Raw genomic sequence first — 18,152 nt, 5'->3', positions numbered from 1 at the left:
ACCGGAGTCGGTAGACAGCGCGATCACTGCGATACAGAAGCTCGGAGGTGCAGCGTCGAGCCAACATATCTATCCTCATTGCAGACACTCACAAGGCATGCGGCCTCGAGCTCTCCCCGCGTGAAGGCGTCTACCTCCCGACGGCATCGTCATGCACACCAATCACTTCCTGGAGAACAAGCTCGTAGACGAGCCTCCTTGGCTCTTCGGATCCCCTGTCCGCCTGGAGCGCGCCGACGCGAGCTGCGGTGAACTTATCCGAGGATAAGGAAAATGTCACAAACTTGGCCTGTACTTGGACTCAAGTTTGGGGACTCAAAAAGTACCCGCCGTGCACAAATATGGCGCTATAGCCAAGTGGTTACGGCGACAGATTAGAAATCTGTTCTCCTTTGGAGGCGCAGGTTCGAATCCTGCTGGCGTCGACGTTCTTTTTTCGGCTCCCCATTATTGGGCGCTTGGGCAAGTCATCCCGTCGGGTATGAGATATCTACAGAACATGGGGAGCCAGTCGCTTGCGGTGCGTACCTGTGGATCCTTACGTCAGTACGAGACTCCCTATAGCATGTGCTACACTGGGATAGTTCGCGTGAAGTGAATGAGCAGACATACTCCGTTACTGCGCTCAGCAGGGGAAACGGTATGTAGTGATGGTGGGCGATAAACGTGGCAACTCTGAGTCGTGCCGACTCAACTCGTCTGAGATACTCCACCTCCTGGGTCCTGTGACGGTTCTGAGGAATGGACGATGAAAGTACTCGGAAGCTTAACACTAATACTCAGAGCCGCGAACCGCGCCTATCCTCGGGGTGAGCAAAGAAGAGTACCACTGTGGATGTTGTCACATACCCTCCACTCGCTTTCAATGGCTCGTGTGAGCTCAGTATCACTATAACAACACTCTTGCAACTCATCGAACCTGTCGTCACTGTGCTCCATCAACGTGTCTAGCGAGGCTTCGTACATCGCACACACCGGAATAGGCATGCTGTCCCTTGAAGCGCCAATGTGCTGTCACTACTAGATTACTGTCGCCCAAGGATATCGGGTAGTTGAATAGCCATTGACTACTGTGCGGCCAGGGAGGTGTCGTGTGGAAGTGGGTGGAATGAGGAAGGCCCAAGTTCGGAAATATCGCCCTGCAGAACTCTCGATAGCTATTCGGGATGCTGGCAGCTGGGGTGTTCGATTGGTACGCCTTCGAGTGTACCCATGAGGAAGACAATTGCGGGGCACGTGCCAGAGCTCGCGTTCCGCACAAGGATGCACGGACGATATTTCCCAACGTTCCTAAATCGCAAAGTGCATGTTCTGATCTTTACAGTGCGACGGGATCCTGTCGTATCACCTCCGTGACTTGAAATATGTACTCCACCGCGGCTGCCAGAGACTCTCGCAGGACACAAACGTCTCCAATTGCGCATGAAGTGGGACCCGAACGAGCAGTGCCTGTAGTTGTTGTACCGGTGGAGTAAGTGTTGCAGTCGAACATGGTACAATGAGAGAGGGAGGCCAGCGGGATCGAAGTGCAGAAGACATTGCGGTAACGATGACCGCCACTTCATTGTACTGTCCTGGCCCTGGAACCTATGGCATAGCCCAGCTAGACATCCCAGCAACCGTGGAGCATCTGGACTTTGAAGCTCAGGAGGCTGCCAAATAGGTGAAGCCGGCACGATGCCTCATCTTTTTCACACGGTCAGTTGTCGGAGCACGTAGTTCGTTGGTTACTAACCACACACCTTAGGCCACCGAGTTTCCCTTCCCAAACAGGCCGTGGACCAGATATATCACATATATAGTCGGACCCGGTCTCCGCGCTGCAGACCCCGAGAGTTGTTTCACGCCCAAAATGTGCGTCCCCATCTTCCCCGCCACCAGCAACCAGCGCGCGCCTCTTCATCCGAAGACACCATTCCCGTTCCGCAATTGTTACCACTGGGCCTACACCGACCTCCTTCTCCGAGTTTCGACTGGCGGATATCCCCGCAGAGATGACCCGCGAGTCACAACACTGCCCGGCCGCGAACGCGTCAGGATGGACACACTGCTAACAGAGGATCTGGATGCCGCGGTGCTCGCGAGAAGGGAACGAGATGGAGGCCAGTTGATACCAACAGACGAAGACGATAACTTCCTATGGAGGCCGGACGTGCCTGACGAGCTGATTCCCGTCGTAAACGTCTCCTTTGATCTGGCGGGAACATTGGACGAGAACAGCTTACCAGATCCTAGTAATTTCTCCGTGAGAGCAAAGCTCTGAGACGGTATGTAGCCGTCGCATCGCAGAAGCCGTGCGCTGATGACCTCGACCATGTAGGCTGGTTCGAGAGTCCAACATGCGGAAGAAAGCCGCCATTGAGACATGTCCGGGCGACGACGACGCTGCCTCCCTTTCGGCTAGCCGCATGAGAACTGAGGACCTCTCCGTGAAGGAGGTTGCTATGGGACAGAGATCCAGAGGTGAGAGGAGCATTCTCTTACGAATCCGAATATGTATACTCATTGATATGCGTAGGCCTCTTGAGGATATGTCGAGCGTTCAAACGGTTGATGAGGTGTGCTTTGCCCTTCCAATTGTTCGATGTTGACTACAATATGCCCTAGACTTTTCCGGATGAACGGAGTGGAAAGGTTGAGGGAGGAAGAAGGCGAACATGCATTCACATACTGGTTTGACGAGGAGACTGAGTTTAGTGCAATTGATCCGATCCCTGAGGATCCCAGGAGTGAGTTGTATCGGTTCGTCCTTCTCGTGCTCGAAACTAGAGGACTGACATGATGATGAAGAGCTTTTACCCAAATTGCTCACCTCCATGCGCTCTTCGCTTCGCTGGAGGCCAAAGAAGAACTAAGTGACATGTCTCGCTAAATGGCTGTACAGTCTGTGCTTTGAGAGACTTCAGGCGTTCTTCGATCTAATTCAGTATCTCTATCTGGGACGGCCCCACTTTGAACGAGAACCAAGCGGCACTACAGTGATGTCACATCTGTACACAGTGGACGCGAGCGTGCAAACGCGGGTCAGGCACGATGCTTCTTCATAATCAACTGGGCTGCTTACTACCATTGGCAGCGGAGGGGATAGATGTCGTTAGAGTGCGATCGCAGACTATGTGGTCTAGTTGAATGACGTTATCGTGATTGCGGCAGTGCTCCCAGTCTTCGAGGTGGTCGAGTACGTACGACGCTCGAGTCCGGTGGGTGCTCCACTGGCAGGAACATGCCAGTTCCAACTTGACAAGCTCCGGCTAGCACGCTAAAGTTCTGCACGTGCAAATGAACAAGTGAGTCTCACTTCATGAAGCGACATGGGAGATGGAGGAGAAATACTCAGTCTCAGCTCAGAGAAGTCGGGTGCCCACGGCGATGCCGACCCACCGGTACCGGCGTTCTCCGCGGTTTGCCCACGGACTTCCTTGCACCGCTGCTACCGTACTTGATGTCCTCGCCTTTTTCTGGCCTACTCAGGACTTTGCTGCGCCTGGCGTTTGTCAGCCTCGTTTCATGACCATGACGAAAGTCTTCCTGTTTGCTGGCTTTTCTCGGTATACGAGTACTCTTATTCTGCCTGATAGAGACCGTGACAAGACGTTCGCTGTCGATCGTTAACCCGGCACTCTGACAAGATATATTGTCCTCCCGCCCTGACACCGTACACGGACCGTCCATGTTCCAGCGGATGTAAAAATCAGCGTCACATGCCCCGCGCCGGGTGGTGTGCTCGGATCAGCGGCAGGCCCCTGCCGAGCCCCGCCAGCCTGCTCTCCGGCCACCTTCCAGCTCGGGGACATGCTCGCTGTGACTGCTCGAGACGTGCCCCGCCGAGATATGTTGCTTTCCAAGCTACATAGTACTTGCTTTCCTACCTGGGATGTTCCAAACACATATTCACGGTATATTCAAGTGCTTCCGGCGGTGGAACAGAGTTGGGCAATGGCCTCGGTGCGGTAGGGTTGGGGCTCGGCCGCGAATGTCCGGTGATCCGAGCACACCACCCGGCGCGGGGCATGCGACGCTGATTTTTACATCCGCTGTCACTGACTGCGTGGAATCCGACCATGAGCGTCGTGCCGACAGCCTAGAACCTCAGGCACCGGCATGCGCCGTATTAGCGCAATTTCAGCACCGTCGGCGCTCAGTAGAAGCAAAGAGCGAGGTTGCGTTCCATCTAGCTTATCTTCCGTGCTTACGTACGTGGGACATTCAAACCAGATCCTGCGCTGCGCAGATCAATTCTACTGCGTCAAGGAATGCAGTAGATACTAGAGATGGATGGACAGGAGACTGAGCGTCGGCGCCCCCTGGCAGGTTCGGAATAGTCGCGATCGGTAGAGGCGACACCCGCGCCGATGCTGCGTTCCTGCGTCCGGATGAGCTGCCACCATATCCGGCCAATAAGGTTCGCGCGGAAACGTCCACAATGACACACATTGGAAGGGCGCGAGCCCTGCCTTGGCCGCTCAGCTCACGACGGTTCATTCCCATATCACTATCCTGGGCGACGTGTTTGAAATGGAGTAGCGGAATGCGTGCCGTGGCTCTTCCACCTTCCTCCACCTACCCGTATCGCACTTCCAATGTCCGCAACGGCAACGACAACAGCTGGACTTAGCGCGGCGAGCGCGAAGCGGCTGAGGACAGAGTTGACTACCCTGGCGGAGCATCGGGTGTTCCCTGTGGTCGTGGAGACTGCACTATTCGGTCAGTATTCAACTGCATCTACATCGTACGCCACCTCCTGACTATGCCATTTGCCTCTCTCCAGCGATCTTCACTATCATCATCCTTACATCGACGTATATCCTTTTGTGAGTACTTTGCATGTTCTAGTGCATGCAAGCATCGCTAATCCGTTATCTGATCAGCAAGCGGGGAATTCGCAAGTCACGGCCCAATGTGCTCATGCTCTCCGCCACACTCGCAATGTACGCGATATCAACGCTCGACTGGGCAATCGATATCCGACTACTTTGGAATGACCTCCACACACTCACACTCACTGGTGTCTCTGTGTCGCACCCGCCCTTCGGCGTGTCGGATCCGGCCTTGCTCGTGCTCCAAGGGATAACGAGCGTCATATGTGTGCGTGGCGGGTCTTCGGTGTTCCAGTTGCCTGCCTGCTCATTGCAGTCTTCAAGATAATTCTAGGTGACGCGGTGGTCTGCTGGCGAGTCAGTGTTGTCTGGGGGAGCGACAGACGTGTCGTCGCCGGAGCGCTTTTCTGGGTGCTCGGGTCAATCGGTGGGTGGCCCGTAAGCTTCCCGTCGGGCATCATCTAACCTGCTTCCCATGGCATGTCATGCCATTCTTGTCTCATCGTTTGACATGCAGGCGTCTTCACGGCGTGGAGCGCGATGTTTGTTGGATTCTATTACGACCATCTACCCGCGCCCGTCGAGGTCCTGGTCCACCACAGTACAATCGTGAACGCGTTCGCGTTCTCGTGGAGCGCCGCCACGAATGTGTGGGCTACGGCGATGGTGGCGTACAAGGCATGGTATGTTTCTCGTAAACCGGCTCCCGTCTTTGGCGCCCTAGCTGCTCACGCCTTCGGGTCTGTGCAGGCTGCAACGCAGGGATCTGAGGCGCCATTTGGGGAGCACAGGCCTTGCGGTGCATGACGTGCTGATGTTGCTGGTCGACCTTGGGATCATCTACACTGTTTTCATGGTGAGTTCCTGAAGCTGCGGATGTCGGGTTCGTACTGCTGATCGGCCTGCGCAAGCTGCTCAACGTCATCGTCCTCGCGCCGAGCCTCAACGGAGGAAAGTTCTTCTCCTACGTCACTCTCTTCATGCAGCAAATCACCGTACGTCTCCTGTCCTCAGAACACATTTCGTCCGTCCATGACCTGACGTATATTACATCCGTGCCGCATCAGGGCATGTACCCGACTGCGCTCATCGTCCTCGTCGCCCTCCAGAAGTCGCACCTCGACCACCAGTTCACCTACCCACCCACAACACATGACCGTTCCTCCGAGATCGAGTCGCTTCCCTTCACCGTCAAAGCACATCATCCGAAGGATGCGGAATTCGGAGACACGACGGACACGTACGCGAGCGCGTCGACGGGCTACGGATATGAGCGTGATGCCGGCATGACAGCGCGGGTCATGGCGCTGCACGCGCCGACGGACACGTCCGAGCCTATCTGGGAGATCGGCAAGGACAGCTCTGCGGAGGGCGTTGCTCTCGCGAAGTGAAGCGTGGAACTGCCCGGACCCTGGTCGCTATTCACTAGTACAGTCTCCGGGCCCCTCATACCTCCGCGATATCTGTATCTTTCGTCCATTCAAGACATATGTACTCGTTTTTGTCATAGATATATACAGCGGATATAACACTCACTGACGTATGGCGCGCCAAGTCCTCGGTTCGCCGACCGAAGCTGAGACGCCGGACCCGCAAGTGAGACGTGCGTCCTGGAAGGCGGAGCGCCGCGGACGACCGCAGTCCAAGATGCGCATGGGCCGAAAGGTGGCTGGTCAGCGGTAGCGGGTGTTGATGCGTTCCATTCAGCGACATATGGTCTGGATCCGGTACCTCAAAACGTCTGTATACGGAGGGAACGTGTCACGGAGGCAAGACATGAGGACGGCAGGTCATACCGCGCCACAGTCTGAGCAGCGTTTCGCTGAGGGGGTAGCGCGCAGCGTATACGGAACAGAGGTGTAGCTATGCAGAAACCAAATATGCCTGAGATACAAATGACCCGTGAGTTGCAAGCGTCTATGGGATGATGGGTGGCCGGAACATCACAGCACGAGAGCACGAAAGCAGGAGTCAGAGGCGCGGAGAAGCGAAGGACACGGCAGCAATGCAAAGCTAGCAGAAACCTATGAAGATCGGCGTTTACTGGATACGAATGGCCCATGAGTGATTTGATACCAGGCATCGATCACAGCATAGCAGACACCTACTGAATGCGACCAAAGAGCCGCTGTCCTAGTGACCTCAGCAATGAACTTAGAAAGTCGGACATCTTTGGATTAGGACCTGATATGTCAATGCATCCCCGGTTAGCTCTGCGGACCGCAATGTCGAAGATGGATACGTACGCGGCTTGTTAGTATCCCCTCCAACAACTGCGGTAGCGATCGACTTAGTACCACCCACCTGTCCGGGCGCTGTGTCTGAAGGCGGTACTGCGTGCAGTTGTGCGTTCTGCGCGAAATGCCGTGGATCCGGAATTGGTTTTCCAGCCTCGTATAGACGACCGATAGCTTCATCGACGATCCTGCCAACAACTGTCATTCAGTATCATTAACCAAACCTTACGACGCTACTCACGACTGAACTTGCCGGACCTCTTCCTCAAACTCCCTGGGATCAGTGATGGTGTCGGCGGAAATGTGATTCTCGAGGTCTGACCATAGGTCGACAAGAGGAATGCGTGCCTCTATATTGGGGTCGTGCTCAAGCCCAAAGACATCCGGGAGAGGCTCCTCTGAGAAAGCGGGGGAGGAGGTCCAGGAACGCTCGTCATCCACGACGTCGGTTCCGTCTTCCAGTGGAACGTCTTCGGAGGGCGGAAGTGGCTCGGGAGACTCGACGGGAGGGGAAGTGACTATGGTGGCGAAGGCCTCCTTGAATGCCATTTCGTTCATCTCTATACGTTCGCAGTCATCTGAGAATATCTTGACTAGGCTGATGTGCTCCGGGATGGTTTGCTTGACCGCTCGATCTTCATCGTAACCGCCTGGTTTTGTACGTATGCGGACCTCTGCGTCAGTGCAGACCTAGTGGTAGCAGTTCGGGAAGGGAAACGGTCGTGAGGGAGTAGCTTGCGGCCGTCCCGAGAGAGAGCATGGGAAGATAGGGACGACCATGTCAGACGTGATCCCTATGGCTAGATCCTCTGACCGTAGAGTAGCACCAATGAAGGAAACCGAGTAGCGACACCATGGACTGCTGTGGAAAGGAAGTTCTCCGAACTGAGGGGTACACTTCATGACTATGGGCGAAGGAGATCAGGTGAGATAACATACCTGGCGTATGTACACAAGATACTTCTTCATCTCAACGCAGGAAGCCCTCGCCAGAACATCTTCATCATGGAGGTGCTGGACCATAGCTGAGAGGTTGATCTGCATTACACCGTACATCCCAACGGGAGGGAATCTAGGTGCTTTGGGTGAACTTTCCGGCGTGGCGGAGGCTTGAGCCGCGGGGACAAGACTCTTGCCCATGGCAGTAAAACAGTAGAGTATGATAGTGAAAGGTACTTAGCAATGAGATATAGCTATATGTTGACTGAGTCACAGCGGCCTGATGGTGGTTCGGTGCACACTGCAAGTCGGCCACGCAGGTAGTGTACACTGGCAGGGCAGAATAGTTTCGGCCTCCGGCAAATGGCAGAATGGCAAAACGGCAATTGCCAGGGCCGGTAAATACTGGCAGATTGGCACGCGCTACTGGGGAGCCTCGGGCGAGGAAAAGTGGGTAGAGTGAGCCAAAGAGGCCACTGAGTATCATCCTGGGCTCTCAAGTTAAGATCAGGACCTGAATTTTACGTTTATGATGTTGTTCGTCCACTCCCCGCAACAGAGTACAATTACAGGAGCGACTTCACATTAGCCGAAAATTCATTCATGATACAAAATGCTAGGAGGAAACCTCTTTCGCGTTGTGTGGAAGGACAGTGCAGCTAGTCCGTCTCTGGTCGACCGGCGTCGATCCCATACCGCAAGCGCACAACAAGCGCCCTGTATCTGCCACCAACTTCGGTGGCCGGTAAAATGGCATTTGCCGCCTGGCAATTGCCTCTGGCAGATTGGCAGCGTTGGCAGCGGTTTGCCAAGAACACTACACGCAGGCTCCGCATCCTGGCGGAGCATCACGTGACGTTCCGGCCTGTCAATCAACTCTGGCAAACCTCTGCGATCGGTGTCCCGCAAATTAGTACACAACGCCATCTGCGAGTACGTAAGATGAGCTAGAACTCGAGATTTAGACGAGCCGACTATACGTCTAAGTAGTGCCCGAGATCTATGAACAATTGGTCACTATGATCTATACTCGAACGGAATGGTGGCGCACATCATGTGCAAAACTTACTTCTGAAGGGGAGGCAGAGCTGCATTTTTTGTGGCAAGAATACCTGGTGCGTTAATCTTGACGTCCTCGATGCCTCCTCCCCTTGTAGCAGCAACCTGATATCTCAACAGGATCATTTCTTCCCCTGCGAACAGCAAGGTGTACCACAGGCAAGGTCAACTCCATTACTCTGCTTGAGAGTTTTTCTGAACCGCATATTATTCTGCGCACTCTCTAAGACGGCCAGCGGCGTACGTACCCCGGCTAGCACAAAGAGTGGCATCGTCCGCAGCCCTATCAACACAGCTCCCATCAGCCCCACAGTGGGGAGTCGAGAACATTCGCACGCCTCAGTAAGTGCCACATCGGGAGACATCTTGGAGACATGCCCACGACATATCCGTAGCCTATAGACGCACGATTACAGAAAGAATCAAAATGGCCAAGTCCTACCTCAAGGTCTCCGAGCGGCATACTTGACTTCGGCTCCGTTGTCGCTGCTTCCCAGCTCTCGCATATCGCTGGCCAACCAGGTCATTCTCGAACGCTGGCCCCAGACTCTCCTGAGTTCAATGTATGTCTGGTTCCCTATGCGCGCCTTCAGGTAACATTCTCGTTGATGGCCTGCCCCTTGTTCCCCAGCGTCTTCCACACGCCTCCAACGGCGGCGGGACGCACACCACCACCTGAGTCCGCCATGGGGTCCAATCCCCAGCCTGCTGAAACGCTCTTGAAGATAGACACAAACGTCGCGCAGCTTGCGGCGACCTCTGAGTCAACTAGCAGTGTCCGTGTAAGTGATGAAGCGCGAGAACCCTCCTCCCGCCTAGTGCTACACTGACTCAGGGTGATAGCCAGCTATTTTAGCAGCAAGGAGTAGTAGTACGGAACCTGGCAAAATCATCTTCGGTACAATCACCGACTTCGAAGACGAACCTCTCAGTGGGGCGATCAGCCAAATACCCTACGGTGGAGTTCCGATCCTACAGCAATCAACGGTGAGGCTATCCTGTCTCGTACTACTCGCTAATTCATAGTCATCACTCCATGGTCGGATACACGGTATCCTCAACCTCTGGTTACCATCAAACACCGCACCAGGTTGTTAGTACGGTCGAGACGCAGAGCGGCTCGAGTCGCAGTCTAGCCAACGAGTTTCCGCCCTCAGTCCCTATCAGCCCGTTGGCACAAGTAGCCGCAAATAACAGCCGCGGAAACGCCACTCAGATCAGTGCAACCAACAGTCCTGTCTCAGTAAGTCTGCGTCACGTCTCACGGTGCACGCGCATACTCATTGGTACCCCATAGCCAGCAGCACCTCGACGATGGGGTGGTGCAACTACATCGTCGGCGAGCGCAGGCAACAGTCAAAATCCGAGTAAGGTCGAATGAGACTCGATGTCCGACTTCCCTCCTTTGTCACTTGCTGCTAGCTCGGCCAGTGAAAGTCACGTATGTACCAGCACAATACCATTCCCACAGCTGTTATTCCTGATTGGCGTAACTCGGATTGCCAGGAAAAGAAGGGACCCGTAAGACGTACGTGGCGGAAGATTCGGGAGAAGCTACGGTGATACGGACGTGTCATCTGTGTAAGTCATTAGCAAGGCTATTTCCCATTCCGGACTGCGAGGACGCGCTTTCATGAGACAGGCAGCGCGATGTAAGGTGCGGCGACGAGCTCGATGTAATAACAGCTAAACAATGTCACGGCTCATGTTCACGTACACCGCCACCGGATACTCTCCGGCCGTTCGCTCTCTTGGTTCGCGCGAGGGAACAGTTCTCTACCTGTGTCAGGACTCCGATTGGCCTACGTGAGCGACATGCGCTTCGTGCGCCGACTACTCAATTGGATCCGCTTCTGCATCCTCATCGTGCGAGTCGCGGCTGACGCACGGGATAGGGACCCAGCTCGGGCAACTCAATGCGGTGCTGATGGACGCGACAGACTGTGAGTGACAATGAGCGGAAGCTTGTAGGGGCGTGGGTGGTGATGAAATTCGCAATGTTAGAGGCGCAGGAGGGACACTGCGTAGGTCGCTGTCTGCTTGGCGTTGGATGTGGGAAGGTGAGCGAATCCGGGGCGCCGATACACGCGTGGCACAACCGAGCGCGCATCCCAGGGTCATATGGCAACTTTGTTCGCAGCCCTGTCCATCCTTTCTGCGGAGTCTTACTGTATACTTAAGCTCGTTCGCAGGACGAAGTAAATAATGCGCGCGTTCTGATGAGTGGCCGTCATGGAGGCCGTTGTCTGGCACTCGAATGGTGAGTACGCCCAGCACGTACTCTCAGGATGACTACGTACATCATCAACTCATCGGCATAACGTCCGTCAAATTCGGCTTAGTCAAGGGAAAACGTCGTGCACGACGGAGGTGACCTCGCTGCCAGGATCAGGTACGTCCGCACTACGGGGCCCGAGGACCAAATAGTCGTCTGAACTTCCTCCGGTTTGAAGAAAGCGTGAACTGTGCGCTTGTATCATTCAATATCACTTCGGATACACGGTCCTCCGGTCCCCTCATATGACAGGAGTCTGATACTTGCACGGTGCCTGTCCGATATCCTCCCCGATGAATTGTCATGAGCCAAGACTGACGCATATTCGCGCCCGCGGGGTGCATGGTGACATACCGCTGCGTTTATCTGACGTTCCCTACAGACAGCGTCGTTTCTGAAAGAATCGGGTCCTCGTGCAACACTCATCACCAGCTTCGCTCTTTCGGGACGATTATCGAACACAGTATGTTCCCTTGATGCCCAGACTTTGTTAGGGCTTCCATTGACTATGCGGCCTCGCTGATAGCTTGTCGTCCGCATGTGCCACGTCCGCATCCCGTCGCTCGTGACTGCGTACCTGGAAGAAGGCAACGCATTTCCCTGTATCGGATGGACATCTCTCTGCTCGTCTGCCAATGCAAGCCGGGTATAAAGCTGATAGAAAGGCAGCTAGCCTCGGTAGGCCGAGCCCGCCCCGCCTAACCCCGTCCCTTCCCCCTTCCGCCCGCCCATCATGGTCTCTCTCGCGGTGGCGAACCGTGTCGTCATGTACTACCAGACGCAATACCAGAACGGGCAGTACGTCTCGGTGCTCCCGCTCATCGGCTACGTCACACACCTTTTCCTCGCCGCGATCCACCTCAACATGGGCCACACCGGCCCTGACATCGTTCACCTCAACAATAACCAGCCCGCCGATCCCTTCTTTGACCCCATGTGGCCCGAGCTCGCCCAGCTCCAGGGTAACGGGACGAAGGTGATCGGCATGCTTGGTGGCGCGGCGGCGGGTACATACGACTGTTTGGTGGACTCCCTCTTCGACACCTACTACCCTGCGCTGAAGGACGTGATAACGACGTACAAGCTCGACGGTATCGACCTGGACGTTGAGCAGTCGGTGTCGCTCGAAACCATCACGCACCTCATCCAGACGCTCAAGGCGGACTTCGGCGACGACTTCATCATCACCCTTGCGCCCGTTGCGTCCGCGCTCACCGAGGGCGGGAACCTATCCGGGTTCGACTACATCCAGCTCGAGCACAACATTGGCGACCTCATCTCCTGGTACAACGCGCAGTTCTACTCCGGGTTCGGCACGTTCTTCCCTGACGATCAGTACATCGACATCGTCAACTACGACCAGGGAATCGACCCGCCGCGCCTGACTGCGCTCGTACTCACGAACCCGTCCAACGGCGGCGGCTATGTCAGCCCCGACAACGTCGTTACGAGCATCCATGAGCTGATGGACCAGTACGGGACGGACTGGGGAGGGGTTGGAGGATGGGAGTACTTCAACTCGCTGCCGGATAGCAGCCAGCCGTGGGAGTGGCCGATTATGATGAAGAACGCGATGGAGGAGCAGAAGACGAAGATGGAAGCCGACGCGCGGGCGAAGGAGCTTGCAGCGCGGAGGGAGGCGGAGGCTCAACCCGGGGCATGGTCGAGACTGTTCAGCAGGCTCTCGTCGAGCGCGAGACATGCGTGATTGGGATGGGGCGTCGGGTTGAATGTTCGGAAGTACTTTCTCGGATTACGACATGGGCTGACTTCGGGATCAACTGGGATCATGTGTACCATAGCACTACGAATCTGACGACCGTCATGGCCTTTTTGGGCTACATCTGATGTCTGATGGCGCGCAATGCCAAGACCTTCGAGGCGTCGTGACTTCTGGATTGGGAAGCGTCTCCTCGGGATGGGTAGACGGTCCGTTCCGAGGTCGCGCCACATGATAATACGGCCCATGGAGGGCGGATGAGATTCGCGACTGAGAACCGCTGATCATCCAAATCTGGCCTGGACACCGGCACAGTCTTGAGGGCGACAGCACCTGCAGCTGGTTCCATTTGGGAGACTCCTTGATTCCGCTAAGAGCATGTGTGGTCTGCATTCTGTATCCGATTGGCAGATCAAGCAGATCACCTGCCTTGCAATCGACAAGTATACTGACGGTGTTTTTAACAGAATTCATGATGGACTAGAGTGCTTGGGATTGCTTGCCTGCACTGGGCCGCTGCGCGTCACAGAGACAAAGACCAGGTGGTCAACGCTATCATGGATTATGATCTACGACTGGACAGGTTGAGCGAGGGAAAGCCGCCTGCGTTCGATCACATGCCAATTCGATAGCTCTTGATGAGCTCAAGAAACAACCCATGAATCGCCCCAAAGCCTTTGGGTGATCGAAATCTTGCCTGAGCGCTGGCCGGAAGCCTAAGTGACCCCCGTCGGATACGGGTAGGGGTCGATTCGGCATCGTGGTCAGTTCAGATTACTCTGGTTACCCTTGCATCGTGTTGCGCAGAACTCTGGGGTATATAAAGAGACTTCTTTGAGCGGAAACGAGTGTGCACGCACCCTACCCAGCCACAGCGCGAGACAAACGCACTTTGTTAGATTAGTCTACTGCCCCCCAACGCCTGCCTCGTGTTTGCGGCTCGCGCTGCGGCACCTCACCTCGTGTTGTGCACTACATAAGTAAGGCGTCCTACGTATTCTGCACTATCTCCCACTCACCTATCTTGTCCACAGTCTGCGACTTGACGGCGTCTTAACCTGCTTCTTCCTTATCGTCATCGTCTATCGGCTCCCTTCTGCACGTTAGCAAAGCTCTCGCTATCCAGCGTGCCGGTCGTTCCTATCGCCCACCGATACCTTCTCGTAGACTATCGCCGCCATGGCCCTTACACAAGTTGCACTGCCGCCCCTCGCCATCCCGACCAGGACGAGGTCCTCGAGCAAGTACCCCACCACTCCCCTCAGCGTCTTCCCTCCTCCCGCGCCTTCCATCCGCCACCCTATGCGCGACCGTCGCGGGGTCACCTTGACGCTACAAATCGAAGCACCATTCAACGCTAACGTCAACGTCATCCCGCCCGGGCCTTGGTCGCCCAAGGGCCACGTCCAGCCCCACAGGAGCAATCTCCCACGCCGGCGCAACCCCAAGCCCCGCTTCCAGAATTTTAATCCTGAAGCCCTCGTGAGGCAGAAGTCCGCGCCGAAGCCAGAGACTCCTGCGATTCCAATCCCGACGCCCAATCCGCCCAGGGCAGATGAGCCGCACCTGCAGGCCATCATCCCTGCGCTCTGGGTCGCGTTCAGCGACCGGTCCAAGGCGAGCAGCAGCTGGGCGTACGAAGAGGACTTCACGCATGTCGTCGAGATGACTTACGCCGCTGAGGAGGCGCACGCGCCGGACGGTGCTGAGCGGTGCTGGGACCCTGAGTTGAAGGCACAACGCCTCCGCCTCGTCCTTCCGGAAACCGCACGAGTCCGAGAAGGGCGCGCGGCGCTCGCGCTGACGGACGCGCAGCTGCGCGCGGCGCGTGACTTCTTGGGCGAGTCGCTCCCGCAGACCCTTGCGGCAATGCCTGAGCAGTCGACCGTCCGAGTGCTGGTCACTGCGCCGCCTGGTCGTCCGACGGACGCGATGTGTGTGCTTGGCTGTTATCTTTCGTTCGTCGCTGGGCGTGGGGCAGAGGAGATTTTGAGGTGCATTGATGAGGAAGACAGCATTTTGAGCGTATGGAAGGGGGAGGTAAGCGGGGAGGAGGTGGAGCGTATCGAGAAGATCGCGCGCGGCTGGTCGTGGTTAACCACGGTCGCTAGTCGTCAATAGAGGGCGTAGATCTTTGACGCCCTGCGGGCGTCGGCCCGTGGTCATTTCGCGCCGAGAGCGCTGTGTATTGCATCACCTAGAGCCTAGAGACTCATGTATCAATATCCATTGTTGCACAGCCTATACATACCTGTATCTCATAGAACGTACTTATATCGAATCTGTATATGCGTTGGGGATCGAAGTTATCTGATCAAATCGGAGAAACTCTGTATGATTGGGCTCTTTGAAGGATGGCCGGTGTTGAGCGGTCTCGCTCTACACGTTCGGGAGATCTTTCCTCGATCAGCGAAGACCGTGATGAAGACGCACATGAAGGGATGGGCGACCTCTTGATGGAAGGAGCCAAGCTACTTGGCGTCGCGGTAGGCCATCTCCTCGCCTCCCATTTCTAGACAGAGGAGCCTTCTGCACAGGAGGATGAGCATGACGACGATAGGGAAGAGGACGCATATAGGTTCCCGAAGAAAAGCGGCATCAGGGTGCAGCGTGTTTGGATCTCCTGTATATATTATTTATTTAGCTGTAGCAGTAGTTCGGAATGTATGACTGGCTTCAGGTGCACAACTCTAGCCTGCGCTGCCAAAGAAGTTCAATGTGCGTACGACTCTGAGTAGACGCAAGACACGATGAGGATTATGGAGATGCATTGTCGATAGTCGCGACGGTGTTCTGCCCGCGCACATGAAACGTCAAGAGCAACGCCATAGTCGTCGTGGGCATGAAAGACACCGAACCACGTTCTAGATAGATAGAACGAAGCACACGTTACTCGCTCAAACTTGGTGTTGAATATGCACGGCGGTAGCCTCCGAGGGCGCGCAACGTGCTGCGGTAGTCGTCTTTGACTGGACTGGCAGTTCGCCATAGTATATCGGCCCTCAGCGACCCGGAATCATGTACAGGCCACCTGCGCACGATGTGAGTAACCACGCACATAATGAGACGTGCTGATTCATGAGGGGCAGATCCCGATGTCAGATAGCCAAGGCGAGTGGAAGCGAAGACCAGATAGGGCGAGATGAGACCAAGAAACGGATGATATTGATACAATTCCAGGGCATTCTCGTCAACGTCGATCGTACAGGGTATGCGGAGGATCATGATGGAGCTGCAGACCAGACCATTGTCCGAGGTTTTAGACTGTGAGTCTTAGCACGGCATTCTGGGAGATGATCTCCGGAGAAGTGAGCGGGCGACCCGCCTTCAAGCACGCAAGGCGCAGCTCCTATCTCAGATAAGCCTGTAAACACATCGACAACACAGATCATCCCACCTCGAAACTGTGCTGGTCGTAAGGCGGCATGCTGGTGACGCTCTGGAGGCTGTCCGCCTGGGGGAGTGTCGACTGTGATGCGCTTATAGATATGGAAGAGAGCAGCGGCGCTGGGGAGACAGGTCAGTGCGGCGATCCTCTCAAGCTGGTCATCCTTACGACGTTGTGGTGCAGATGGAACGTCCGCTGCAAACTTCTTCCCCGATCGGTACGCTTCCACACGGCACTCCTGAAGGACCATCACGGGTGAGTATGCGTACAATTGATGCACGGGTTGAGTGCGTTACCTCAGGCGAGTAGCACGCGTACTCGGGTTGAGCGACAAGGCTCTGGTAAGAGGCCTTCGTGCCAAACTCCGTCGTTTCGGTCGAACGGAAGGCCTGTGCAGCGAGATTGGCCACGGCTGGTGCTGCGCTACTCATTGTTGCAATGCCGTTCACCGCAGCAACGGCGCCACCCTCTGATTCCGAGTATGGTTCGAACAATGGCGGGTAACCAAGGGCAGCGCGTTGAGCCGGGTCAGTGGGCTGTTGCGGACATGGTATTGGTGGCCGACCAGTGGTGCTGTACGCGTGCAGATAGTCAATGATGCGCCGTTCCTGAAGGGGAATTAGAGACGTTCAGTGGCGAAGTGAAGGGGTGAAAAAGAATATGACCTCGAAGCTTTCTTCCTTCTCTGGCCGTACAGCAGGCACGTTCATGTATATTGTACGCGCTGTCATCGTGGGATGTCGCTGGCTCGTCGCTGCTATTTCCTGCTTGGTGCGTCGGCTATTTGGCTATCGGCAACATTGGGAAACAGTTCAACAAGGCGAATTAGGGTTGAGTTCAGGGCAGGTCGCGTCTTGTTGAACTGCAGTAGCTGAAAGCCGTGCTGCGTCCTGACATAGCGACCTTGTATCAACTACATGCTCTAGCCGTTGTCGTATCACCTCACGTACGTCAGAAAGTGTACGCCGTGTCGAGCATTTGTTTGTCTTGATACATATCTGAAAACGATCAAGGGCATGTTGGATAAGAAAGCTGATGATATAACACCCACAACGGCTAGTGTCATGGCCGACTAGCTCAGTTGGTTAGAGCGTGGTGCTAATATAGTGACAACTCCGGTTCCACGACACGCCAAGGTCGTCGGTTCGATCCCGGCGTTGGCCAAACATTTTGCGTGCATGTTTGTCGGACCGTATCTATTTCCGCGTGAAAGTACTTGGCTGCCACCACTTGCTCTGCTACCTCCAAGACCGACTCTGCACTCATTCTGCGTTTTATCTCACCTGGCACGGACTGTGGGTACACTCGTCGACCGCATAACTCTCCTCGGTGCTTCGTCTCGCTATGGACCGCAAGCGACCCGGCCAAGCGTCCTCCTCTTCCGGTCGTGCAACGTACTCGGCGAGTTCCCGTGCTCCGGTATACGCCCAGTACCGCAGCGAATCACCTCCAGCATCGGCATACTTCTCCCATTTCTCCGGAGACCACCATGAGGAACCTCAGCCCACACACCCGGACGCGAACGCGCACTTCGCATACAGCACGACGCTACGGAGACATACTTTGGAGGGACCGCTTGGAATCCCAGCGACACCTTCGGGAAGCAGCATGCCGTCGTTAGGAGAACTCCGGGGCGCAATGGAGACGGAGGGCGTAAAGGGTGTCTGGGTCCGCACGGTCGGGAGGCTCACGGCTGCGTTCACGCAACGGGAGGACT

At 55.6% G+C, this 18,152-nt stretch overlaps 8 protein-coding genes and 2 non-coding genes across 10 annotated transcripts; 7 read left to right on the top strand and 3 right to left on the bottom strand.

Moving 5' to 3' along the window:
- The first annotated feature begins 343 nt into the window (after positions 1-343).
- On the top strand, positions 344-425 carry DICSQDRAFT_t102. Its single transcript has one exon. It is a non-coding gene; the product is annotated as a tRNA-Ser (tRNA).
- Positions 426-1,753: 1,328 nt separating this feature from the next.
- Positions 1,754-2,098, top strand: DICSQDRAFT_19075 (uncharacterized protein; the record flags this gene model as incomplete). The annotated part of the gene is made up of 1 exon (XM_007366486.1): positions 1,754-2,098. A coding segment is annotated over one exon (345 nt), but the record flags the coding sequence as incomplete, so codon positions are not given.
- Positions 2,099-4,580: 2,482 nt separating this feature from the next.
- On the top strand, positions 4,581-6,208 carry DICSQDRAFT_127544 (uncharacterized protein; the record flags this gene model as incomplete). Its single annotated transcript, XM_007366485.1, has 8 exons — positions 4,581-4,704; positions 4,769-4,811; positions 4,869-5,083; positions 5,152-5,244; positions 5,335-5,500; positions 5,568-5,673; positions 5,729-5,812; positions 5,885-6,208. 8 exons carry the CDS (start codon positions 4,581-4,583, stop codon positions 6,206-6,208), a joined length of 1,155 nt encoding a protein of 384 aa, XP_007366547.1.
- A 713-nt stretch (positions 6,209-6,921) lies between these two features.
- On the bottom strand, positions 6,922-7,603 carry DICSQDRAFT_147696 (uncharacterized protein; the record flags this gene model as incomplete). The annotated part of the gene is made up of 3 exons (XM_007366484.1): positions 6,922-7,001; positions 7,064-7,242; positions 7,296-7,603. The coding sequence occupies 3 exons, from the start codon at positions 7,601-7,603 to the stop codon at positions 6,922-6,924; spliced, it is 567 nt and encodes a 188-aa protein (XP_007366546.1).
- A 141-nt stretch (positions 7,604-7,744) lies between these two features.
- DICSQDRAFT_62258 (uncharacterized protein) lies at positions 7,745-8,194 on the bottom strand (the record flags this gene model as incomplete). The annotated part of the gene is made up of 2 exons (XM_007366483.1): positions 7,745-7,939; positions 7,994-8,194. 2 exons carry the CDS (start codon positions 8,192-8,194, stop codon positions 7,745-7,747), a joined length of 396 nt encoding a protein of 131 aa, XP_007366545.1.
- An 818-nt stretch (positions 8,195-9,012) lies between these two features.
- Positions 9,013-10,433, top strand: DICSQDRAFT_127542 (uncharacterized protein; the record flags this gene model as incomplete). Its single annotated transcript, XM_007366482.1, has 7 exons — positions 9,013-9,108; positions 9,281-9,394; positions 9,469-9,615; positions 9,646-9,834; positions 9,896-10,039; positions 10,143-10,295; positions 10,350-10,433. 7 exons carry the CDS (start codon positions 9,013-9,015, stop codon positions 10,431-10,433), a joined length of 927 nt encoding a protein of 308 aa, XP_007366544.1.
- Positions 10,434-12,040: 1,607 nt separating this feature from the next.
- DICSQDRAFT_181187 (endo-beta-N-acetylglucosaminidase) lies at positions 12,041-13,147 on the top strand. Its single transcript, XM_007366481.1, has one exon. The coding sequence runs from the start codon at positions 12,061-12,063 to the stop codon at positions 13,033-13,035; it is 975 nt and encodes a 324-aa protein (XP_007366543.1). The 5' UTR covers positions 12,041-12,060; the 3' UTR covers positions 13,036-13,147.
- A 1,079-nt stretch (positions 13,148-14,226) lies between these two features.
- DICSQDRAFT_62391 (uncharacterized protein) lies at positions 14,227-15,168 on the top strand (the record flags this gene model as incomplete). Its single annotated transcript, XM_007366480.1, has 1 exon — positions 14,227-15,168. The coding sequence occupies one exon, from the start codon at positions 14,227-14,229 to the stop codon at positions 15,166-15,168; it is 942 nt and encodes a 313-aa protein (XP_007366542.1).
- Positions 15,169-16,236: 1,068 nt separating this feature from the next.
- On the bottom strand, positions 16,237-17,218 carry DICSQDRAFT_87532 (uncharacterized protein). The gene is made up of 5 exons (XM_007366479.1): positions 17,101-17,218; positions 16,732-17,043; positions 16,604-16,673; positions 16,445-16,554; positions 16,237-16,396 (listed from the first exon to the last, which is right to left on the bottom strand). Exons 1-5 carry the CDS (start codon positions 17,164-17,166, stop codon positions 16,307-16,309), a joined length of 648 nt encoding a protein of 215 aa, XP_007366541.1. The 5' UTR covers positions 17,167-17,218; the 3' UTR covers positions 16,237-16,306.
- A 283-nt stretch (positions 17,219-17,501) lies between these two features.
- On the top strand, positions 17,502-17,599 carry DICSQDRAFT_t103. Its single transcript has one exon. It is a non-coding gene; the product is annotated as a tRNA-Ile (tRNA).
- Positions 17,600-18,152: the final 553 nt, after the last annotated feature.

This window comes from Dichomitus squalens (genome assembly GCF_000275845.1).
Source record: "Dichomitus squalens LYAD-421 SS1 unplaced genomic scaffold DICSQscaffold_18, whole genome shotgun sequence".
Lineage (NCBI taxonomy): Eukaryota > Fungi > Basidiomycota > Agaricomycetes > Polyporales > Polyporaceae > Dichomitus > Dichomitus squalens.
The sequence above is the reverse complement of the archived record's forward strand: the minus strand, read 5'-3'. Positions and strand labels throughout refer to the sequence as shown.

Excerpts from the sequence above, each read along its gene's own strand:
- DICSQDRAFT_87532 (XM_007366479.1), bottom strand. The coding sequence starts at position 17,166 with ATGACAGCGCGTACAATATACATGAACGTGCCTGCTGTACGGCCAGAG. Across the intron at positions 16,674-16,731 it reads ACGCGTGCTACTCGCCTGAG|GAGTGCCGTGTGGAAGCGTA; the intron begins GTAACGCACTCA and ends ATGGTCCTTCAG. Across the intron at positions 16,397-16,444 it reads ACGACCAGCACAGTTTCGAG|GAGCTGCGCCTTGCGTGCTT; the intron begins GTGGGATGATCT and ends TATCTGAGATAG.
- DICSQDRAFT_181187 (XM_007366481.1), top strand. The coding sequence starts at position 12,061 with ATGGTCTCTCTCGCGGTGGCGAACCGTGTCGTCATGTACTACCAGACG.